Source organism: Aricia agestis, chromosome 18 (genome assembly GCF_905147365.1).
Source record: "Aricia agestis chromosome 18, ilAriAges1.1, whole genome shotgun sequence".
Classification (NCBI taxonomy): Eukaryota; Metazoa; Arthropoda; class Insecta; order Lepidoptera; family Lycaenidae; genus Aricia; species Aricia agestis.
This window is the reverse complement of record NC_056423.1, coordinates 7713482-7723691: the sequence shown is the minus strand read 5'-3', so window position 1 is coordinate 7723691 and position 10210 is coordinate 7713482. Positions and strand designations below refer to the sequence as shown.

General features: G+C 36.5%; 2 protein-coding genes across 2 annotated transcripts; one reads left to right on the top strand and one right to left on the bottom strand.

The window, feature by feature from the left end:
- Positions 1 to 64: 64 nt before the first annotated feature.
- LOC121735758 lies at positions 65 to 1697 on the bottom strand. Its single transcript, XM_042126680.1, has 2 exons — positions 1473 to 1697; positions 65 to 1345 (listed from the first exon to the last, which is right to left on the bottom strand). Exons 1-2 carry the CDS (start codon positions 1572 to 1574, stop codon positions 236 to 238), a joined length of 1212 nt encoding a protein of 403 aa, XP_041982614.1. The 5' UTR covers positions 1575 to 1697; the 3' UTR covers positions 65 to 235.
- A 3159-nt stretch (positions 1698 to 4856) lies between these two features.
- On the top strand, positions 4857 to 7392 carry LOC121735759 (3-hydroxyacyl-CoA dehydrogenase type-2-like). The gene is made up of 5 exons (XM_042126681.1): positions 4857 to 4970; positions 5049 to 5213; positions 6224 to 6388; positions 6526 to 6763; positions 7131 to 7392. The coding sequence occupies exons 1-5, from the start codon at positions 4962 to 4964 to the stop codon at positions 7322 to 7324; spliced, it is 771 nt and encodes a 256-aa protein (XP_041982615.1). The 5' UTR covers positions 4857 to 4961; the 3' UTR covers positions 7325 to 7392.
- The last annotated feature ends 2818 nt before the right edge of the window (positions 7393 to 10210 follow it).

Genomic DNA, 10210 nt, shown 5'->3' with positions numbered 1-10210 from the left:
CATATTTTTTAAATAAAATATTTTTCAGCTAATATAACTTAAAAATAGTAAATAAAATATTTTTACACAAAAGTAAAATATTATCTGACTAGATAAAAACCCTTAAAACACACATTGCTGGGTACAAATTGTATTCTTAATCCTAATAGTTTACCTATTTTAGTTGATCTGTATATTTCAACTCTAAACTTTTTGCAGTAAATTTCTAAAAGTGGCATCAAAAAAGTCATAAAAATTAAGGTTTCACATCCATTAGAACTACAACTTCGTATGGACTGCACTCGGACATTCCTAATGAGTTGCAGAGCCAACCGTAAAAGCCTTTTTCAAAATCACAAACATCCTTCCACCAGTTGGTTCCGCTGAACGTGAGCTGGACTATTCCTGAATACAGCCCTAGTCCTAATGTGAAAATGACAATCAAAAATGGATATGATAGTATCACAATCGGTGCCAAAAGAGTTTTTTTGATGCAGTTGAGATCTTCTGTGACGTGCGTAAAAATGTTGTACCAGGCCATGGTGCCCATGTAGAAAGAGTAAAATGCAGATAAAGTGGCAACAAACGGGATACATAGTAAAGTAAAAAGGAATACATGTGGCCCGTTGTACAATGAGCATTTAGACACATCCATTTTGTTATACTCATCCGCTACTATTGCAGCTTCAATAATTTCCAGCTCTTCTCTTGATATGTTAAGTTTCACATCCACATTTTGCCCTTTCTTTTTGCCCCTCTTTATTGTGCCTGTCATGGTCAAGTAGCCATTGCTTTCTGAGAATGAACATGCAGTAGACAGAGACTCCTCAGATTCTATACGTAAAGCACTTATTTCATTATCTGTTGCTTCACTTTCTGTAATACCGGACACAATGTTTACACGCTTCTTCCTTTTTGCGCTGTTTTTGAGGCTGTCTGTGAGCGTACCCATTTCGAAGCTGTTCTCTGATTGAGTCTGAGATAGGCTATTAGGTGTAGCACATGAACTTTCATTATTGTCTGAATTGAGCAGGCGTCCACTCTTTTGTATTTCCATGTCTTGGACTTCTTTTAAGTCACCAATACTGGAACAGGCATCAGATGAATTTTCATAAATCGGAGACAAATCGATGATCTCCCGACTACCGTGGATATTCATTAGAGGCTGGTAGCCATTTTTTTGTGTGCTGGACTTCTCTTTCTCATCTGGAATGTCTTCATCATTGACGTCATTAATGATAGGCAAATTTATTTTCATATTTGATTTTAGTCCTTCCATGGTGGAATGAATTGTTCCATTGGCGTGTTCAGAGACTGGTGAGAGCCCATTTTTAGATTTAGCAGGCAACTCTCCATCTGCAGCGCCCTAAAATTAAAAACAAAATTTGTTTATGTAAAGAGACTGGCTTGTCAACAAAGACAATAAAATGCCATTCACCAAATAATTAATCTTCTATTTCTTAATTTTTAATCATAGCTATTTTAGGACTCACCTGAACAGTTATAATATGATCAACATGACCAGCTACAGGGTTCGCCTTTTTTCCATTTCTTTTCTTTGGTAGGATGAATAGTGGTTGGTCTACTTTGGCCATTACAGTAACTTATATTACTCTGCACTACTTATTTATGTTTTTATGTTAGATATAACACAGTAAGAAAACAAAACGGTCTGTTTAGCATTTGCAAAATACTTTCAGAAAAATCATACCAACCAACTGCAACAATCGATTCGGTTTACAATTTTTTCATGTGGCAATGTTTTTTCACAAGCTGACATAATGTATTGCCATATTGAAATTTATAGCCCGTCAAAAAAGTCACGACATTAATAGAGTCGCCACTTGTTTCCGGTGTGGCCTCTTATGGCCACACTGTATCCAGTCACTATAAAAGATTTTGATACTTTATATTATATACTTACAGTTTAAAAACACGTTGTAAATATTATGATTTATATATATTATGTAGTTAAGAAAATTTGAAATAATTATGATGTAGTTATATTGTGTGTTTAATTTACGACATTACAAGAAACAATCTAATCTATGTAAAGTACCTACCTATTATAATCTTTGTATATGTCATAGTCTGTGTCTGTCAAGAAAGTGAAGAAATTAAAAAGTTGCAATAACGTAGTGTAATCCCTTTCAAATCAATCTAAGAAATAATTGGTCAAGTGCGAGTCGGACTTGCGCACGAAGGGTTCCGTACCGTTATAGAGCAAAAATCAGCCAAAATTGTGTTTTTGTATGGGAGCCGCCCTTAAATTTTTATTTTATTTAAATATTATTTATAATTATTAAATAACACATATTATAATTATGGCTTTTGTGAACATTTCAAGTGCCTACTTGTTGTCATCATTGTTACCGAGCAAAAAATGTTTGAAAAATTATGTTTGTTGTATAGAGACAACTGCAGAAAATCCAGAAAATCAACGATTCGTTGTCCCCTGATTCCTTCTCCAAAATTTAACCGATTTAAGTACTTTTTTCATTAAAGATTAAAAAAAGGCTTGAGCTGTGTTCCTATGTTTTGCTTTTTTTGTATAATCTATCCAAATCTGTTTTCTGGACGTTTGAACACAGTGGAAAATCTGGCCATTTTTTTGGGTTTTTGAACGTTCATATCTTATTTAATAATTAAATTATGAAAAAAAAGAAAACATAGGGACATTGTATTAGTGGCCGTAAATATTCAGGAAAAAAATTATAACTCTACTAGCATTATCCAGGGAGGAAACAGGGGACAACGTTTGTATGGAAAAAATGGCTTAAATATTTAATTTATTTTGTTTTTAGTATTTGTTGTTATAGCGGCAACAGAAATACATAGTCTGTGAAAATTTCAACTCTCTAGCTATTACCGTTCTTGAGTTACAGCCTGGAGACAGACGGACAGACGGACAGACATCGAAGTCCCAGTAATAGGGTTCCGTTTTTACCCTTTGGGTACGGAACCCTAAAAAGAAATGACACTACGCTATTGCCACTTTTTAATTTCTTCACTTTCTTGACGGACTATATAAAAAATGCAATAACTCGATTAAACGGTTGAACTGATGTGGCTAATTTTAGTCTTTAAATATTCCTGGAAGTCCAGGGAAGGTTTATAAATGACACGAAGTTCACCGGGACATCTAGTCACTATAGTTTGTGCGTTTTAAGATGATATGGGTGACACTTCTCATATTCATTGCTACGGGTTTTTTTACAAGAAAACAAAAAAAAAACAAAATGTAATAAATTCCATCTACAAAAACAAATGTTTCCTATAATTGTAAATGAATAAAAATGAAAAGTGGCTAGATGCTAACTTATTAAATATAGAATTATAAATTTTAACTGTGAAAATTATTGTTACGAAAATATTTGAAAAATGTCAGATGCATGAAATGGAACTTATGCCAATAGAGATTGACACTGTTGAATCGAAATCAAATCGATAAAAAGGGCGGCCATTTTAAATCGCCGGCGCCACTCTGAAACGTCAGTACGAAATCGATAATTTCGATTGCAATTCCTTTACGAAGTGATTCGATATTTTTAAATTATCGATTAATTTTCTTAGGTAACTTCCCTACTGTTGTCAATTAAAATGTGTCACCCATATCATCTTAAAACGCACAAACTATAGTGCTACATATTATTATGAATTTATAACACCTGTTATTTAAGTACCCTCTCCCTGAGAGCTGCAGAGCTACTTTGATGACCAGTGAGAGATGAGAAAAGCTCACTCCTTTTTTATTATGGAACTACTTAATTAAGAAAATACTAAAAAAAAAATAAGTGAAAAACAGGGTTTTGTTATTTTAATAATAAAATATGATCATCCAAATAATATTCTACAATGCAGCCGGAAACAGAATCATCGCCATTTTCTGGGTCCATGTAGTTACAGCAGTGGTGTCACAGTGAAGAGGCACTTTCATCTTCAATAATCAGCTCTTCAATATTGAATTTAGGATATCCTAATGAAGGGTTAATTCCCATTCCTTGTATTTATTTTCAGTGTTTCAAAATGATAGCATCAATTCTCCCAGTCATTTCGGTTATTTCGTTAAACGCTTTTTCTGCTACCTGTAAACATAAAACGTAATAATAATAATTATAATATTATATTACGCTGCATCAAAGTGTTAAAGGAGTTAAGCACATACACTGTGACACGAGAATTTTATATACATACATCTAAAAACGCAAAGCAACTAAGTCAAAGTATCAATCATTGTTAGGCGCGTTATATGATAGATTTAATCCATTAATCAAAATGTTAACTTCGTTAATTAACGAGTTAATGCCCAAATAGGTGCACAATACACATTGCGCATACTCAAAGTAAAAAATTAGTGTCAGTGTGAGTGTCATGTTCTAAAATCTGACAAAAATTGTTAGTATTTTACATTGACTTTATGTTTCTTTATTCATTGGTATTTCAGAACATGACACTCAATTAAGAAGTTGACAGTCAGCTGCCAAACTGCGAAAAAATGAAACGAACATGGCTAATTTCCACTTTCCAATCTGATTGTAAAATGGGACTTTCGCCCGGCGGCGCAGCCACCCGCGACTCGCGAGGCGTGCTTGTTTCATGTCTGCGTTGGGACTTGAGAGTTGAGAGTGTTGAGAGTTGAGACTCAGGCGGGCGCAAGGCGCGGCCACCCGCGACAGGCAGCTGCGATGGGCACTTGGCAGAGGGCACACGCAGATTATGTTCATACGATTAGACATAAATTATCAATTTTGTTGCTCATAAAAATCTTCTGATTTTATTACAAAAATAATGCATGAAATTCAAACTGGATTACCTGGACACTGGACAGGAGGTTTAAAAAAACCTATGGTCAAAGTCATTTTCCTGTCATTTGTAGTGACAATAACGAAGAAGAAGAAGAATCAAGAAAGCAATCACATTGGTAGTTGTTTTCATAACCAAATTATTAAATTTATGAATATAATAGTACAAAATTTAGCAAAATGTTGAAGGTAGGATCATGTAAATAAGCTGTGTAGATGTATTTACTTTGAATTCTTGACATAACTTTAGATATACCTTGTTTTCAGGGCATGGTGAGTTTGGTTACCGGTGGAGCCTCAGGTCTTGGTAAAGCGACTGTGGAGAGACTGGTAAAGAATGGTGGGAAGGTAGTCATCCTTGATATTCAAGGTACAAGAGCCAAAGAGGTAGCGAAAGGTCTAGGGAGTGACGTAATGGTGTCAGTTGGATCTGTAAGTAAAATGACTATAATATCTTCAATTACGAAACCTTATTTTATCCAGAATAAAATTAAGCCTATGTTACTCGTGGATAAAGTAGCTTTCGAATGGTAAAAGAATTTTTTAAATCGGTCCAGTAATTTCGGAGCATAAAGTTAATATACCTAGCGGAATAGAGCAACAATCTCGAGCTGTCAAACGAAACCGAAATTGGTTTTCATCTGCGTGAAAAATATGTGTTCGTATACACTTACACAAGCATGATTGAACATGAATTCTATGAGATTCCATTGTCAACGTGTGGCACGTGCCGACTGGACGTCAAAAAAAGAGTGCTGCAGTCATGTATCACACATCTCTTTTTACCATGCAGTGTTACTGATAGTGACATCTCTCTTGCTCACGCTGTTGTTTCTCTATTCCGCTAGGTATATTAACTTTATGTTTCGAAGCTTATTCAATTCAAACAAACAAAAATCAAGTCTTTCCTCTGTTATTTTAGTGTAGACAATAATAAATTAATAGAAATAGATGTTGCCCCCAACTTTGTTTGCTAAACAGTTTGCCACATAGTTTACTACAATAAAATGTATCCTTTTATTTTTTCCTGGGACTCAACGCATCCCTATGCCTAGCTTTTCTCTCGTATGTTTAAGTGTACCTCCTGTGACAGAAAAATATCATTGAGAGATCTACTAGTGATAGTAAAATTTCAGATTGAAAAATCACTAAATAATGGTGCGCTTATATGGGCAACTAAAATTGCTCATCTCCAGTCAATTCTCGTCAACTTGGACGTGACAACTACATCAAGCAATTTGCAGCAACAAGCATGAATGTTGTGCAATACAATATTGAGTGATGTGGCCATCGAATATTTGAGTGATATGACATTGAGTAATATGAAATAAATTGCTCCATATTGCTCTACTAATTGCTCCAGATCGCTCCATTCGTGTCGCCGAGCAATTATTATGAAATTATCACTACTCACATTTGTACAATTTTACTTTTTTTTCTAGGTTACATCTGAAGACGATATAAAGAAAACATTAGAACTCACAAAGTCAAAGTTTGGTAAACTGGATGCTTTAGTTAATTGTGCAGGATATGCTCAGACTTACCAGGTTTACAATTTCAAGAAGGACAAAGAATGCACTGCAGAAGACTTTCAAAAATGTCTAGAGGTATATTTATGTATTTATTTACTGAAAATAATAGACACAAATCTATAGGAGACTTATTCTCTGGTTTTCAGATGTTTCTGGTCATACAATTTGGATATTCATCTACTGTGTTATGTTACATATTTGTTATATTTCAGATTAACACATTTGGCACATTCAATGTAATAAGGCTAGCCTGTGGTTTAATAGGCAAGAATACTCCAAACGATGACGGTCAGAGAGGCGTGATAATAAATACAGCATCCACAATAGCTTTCGAAGGTGATATCGGACAAGCGGCCATTGCTGCGTCGTCCGCTGGTATTGTAGGCATGACGTTGCCACTGTCGAGAGATTTAGCACCACAAGGCATCAGAGTGATTACATTAGCACCAGGTTTGTTTTTATTTTTTTAGGACTACTATACAGTGTGTAATAAAAATAATTGATAATACTTTAGGGTGTGTACGTGTCCCTTGTAGAGACTTTACTGTGAAAGTAGCAGCTCTGAAAGACGAATGTTTTTTTTCACTTTTGTATGGGCAAGGGCCCGAGCGTAACGAGTTTCCCCATACAAAAGTGAAAAACTTTTTTGGTCTTTCAGCGCTGCTACTTTCACAGTGAACTCTCTACAAGGAACATGTACACACCCTAAAATATTATCACATATTTTTGTTACACTGTATACAGAGTATTTGCAGTGGCTAAAACAGTTTATACAGATTTCTTTAAAGTTCTTTTATAAAATGTTTTATTTTTTCAGGTATATTTGAAACACCTCTAGTTACGTATTTACCAGACAAAATGATAGACTTTATAAAACGCATGACACCATTTCCGAGCAGGCTGGGCAAACCTGAAGAATATGCACAGCTCGTGACCAGCGTTATAGAGAACCCCATGCTTAATGGTACGGTTATAAGAATAGACGGTGCACAGAGATGGTTCCCATTATAGAATTACTAGGCTTTAATTATGTTAAGTTATTAAGACTGTATAAAATCAAATAGATAATTTAGATTGTTGATTCGTTTTTATTTTGATCCTTAAGCGTGTTTACACACGGCGCCGCGGCGGCAGCGTTTTTCGCCGCCGCGGCGCGCGCGGTAAAGAATCAGGCGCGGTAGCAGCCTGAAATTTTGGGGGGGGTCACTCAGTAGTCACTACACTATTTTTTTTTTATCTGCGCCCTCGGACGGTTCTGGGTTCACAGCAGCTGTCTAAGGTCAGACGAAGTGGGGGTTAGGGGATAGCTAGAAATTTCCTTTTATTATTTAGCAAGATTTTGAGATTTTCCAATTTTACCTTAGAATTTTGGGGGGGGGGTCATGTCCCCTGTGACCCCCTGCTTTGGACCGCGCCTGTAAAGAATCGCCTGTCGCCATGTGAAAAGGGCCCATAGAAAATATGTAGGTATGCAGCGGCGCCGCCGCCGCCGCGGCGTGTGTGTTAACAGCCTTACAGTTACATACATTATTATTATTAAAGGACTCATTTAGTTATAGTTAAAATTTTAAGATGCATGCAGCCCAAGCAAAGTCACAGTCTGACCGTCTGTATGTCACCAGGCTGTATATCAGTAAGTGCGACAGTTGAAATTTTGATAAATAATTGTGTATTGCGGTTGCCGTCATTACAAAAATATTTTAAAACAATACTGAACTAAGACTCTCATACAACAAAGGCGACTTTTGGCCTATCGATATCAATAATGCCAATAGGTAAGCATTTGAGATACTCACAAAATACTGAATTGAACTATTGTACTTTAATAATAATTAAAAATATACGTGGGAGACGCATGCTTCGGCACGAATGGGCCGGCTCGACCGGAGAAATACCACGTTCTCACAGAAAACCGCTTGCGCTGTGTTTCGCCGAGTGAGTGAGTTTACCGGAGGCCGAATTCCCTTCCATATCCTCCCCTATTCCCTTCCCATCCCTACCCTCCCCTATCCTCCCCTATTCCCTTCCCATCCCTACCCTCCCCTATTCCCTACCCATCCCTACCCTCCCCTATTCCCTTCCCATCCCTACCCTCCCCTATTCCCTCTTAAAAGGCCGGCAACGCACCTGCTTTCCATCAGGTGACCCGTTTCCCCTTCTTTCATTAACAAAAATATAATAAAAAAAAAAAATTTAAGGGGAGCATTCTGTAAAAACACGATTTTTGCCTACCTACTTGTTCGTCTATTATCTATACAGGGTGCAATTAAAACCTTCCTGCCAAATTTTGATATATTGATCCTTGTTAAAATAAAAATACAATATGTATTTTTTCTTTTATAGTCACTCAGTACTAAAATGTTGAGAAATAGCTTCCGAAAGTTATCCTAAAAACCACTACAATTAATGGACACGATGCGTCGGCCGCGCGTGACATGCCCCCGCGCGCGCGCCTCATCCCGCGCACCCCCTCTGATTCCCCCGCGCCGCGAGTGACCGTTCTGCAACGATTTTAAATGGGATAAAATATGTCATTGACAAAAAAATAACACCCAATTTTTTTTGGTTAAATGGACTCCTAATGATACCTAAGCCCTGGAAAAAAATTGGCAGGAAGGTTTAATTGCACCCTGTATAGATAAAATGAATCCATATTTCCCTTGGTCACGACAACACGCGTAAACGGCTGGACCGATTTTGCTGAAATTTAGTATATAGAGATACTTTGAGGCCCGGGAAAGAACATAGGATACATTTGGCCCTTTCGATTAGTGGATAAACTATTCAATCGATGTACGGGAACAACTATTTAAAACTAAAGTCGAACGAAGTCTCGGGCAACAGCTAGTGGAGATATAATAAATCTAGTCGTACGGAATCATCCGTGCGCGAGTCTGACTCACACTTGGCCGATTTTTACTCTGTCATCCCGGAACTTTCGTGCGTATCTACCCACGTTTAAAATATTCGAATTTCGAATTGCTCGTATAACGTATTATTATTCCACAGAACCAAAGAGAATATAAACTATACGCAACACACAGAACGACAGTCAGCGGGCGCGCAGCGGGGGCTGTCAGATTTCCTGCGATACCTGTGGCATAAAATATAGATTTATAACTATGTTCTTTAATTAGCATTCGTTAATCGTTCCTACCGTGTAATGTCTTGTCTAGGATCTGAATTATTGTCATAAGTATTTAAAGAAGAGTCGTTTTAAAATCTTTTTAAACGATTTTAGACAAAATGATAATAGGTACAATACTTTATACTACATAAGTGACTCTTATACTTCACAGACAGGCTGTATGTAGTAGTGTACCTACCGCCATATTATCAATTATTATACGGGGCCCCGGGCCACAAGGGCAACAACGCAACATGCGCTAGCAAAAACGAACATAAACTTTCCTTTTATAAAATTCACAAAATATAAGAAAAGTAAAAAGGTACTTACCGTTTTCTAAGGGCCCACAAACACACATTTTTTTACATGGAGATTGGAGCCCCGCTATGGTACCTAAGCTACGCTTCTGTCCTCTAATGTAGGTGATGTAGTTAATAGATATTCTAATTATTTACACTGTCTCCTTTTTGAATGTAATTTTGTAGACGTATGCGTCAATAGCGTTTATGTGTGATCTTGTTATTTATTCGTTTGTCACTCGTCGTACAAATTACAGGCTAATCAAGCGTGTATTGTGTAATGTGTTATGATTGTGTTTATAAAGCAACACAAAAAATGTCATCTGGTTGTGATCAAAGGAGATCTTTTTGCATGTACTTACTTACATTATCAGTTAAGTATGTATCTACTTAACAAAGTGAAACCTTTGGAGTTTGGCGACCAATAGTTTTTGGAATGGGTATAAAATGTAATAGATACTATCGTCAAGA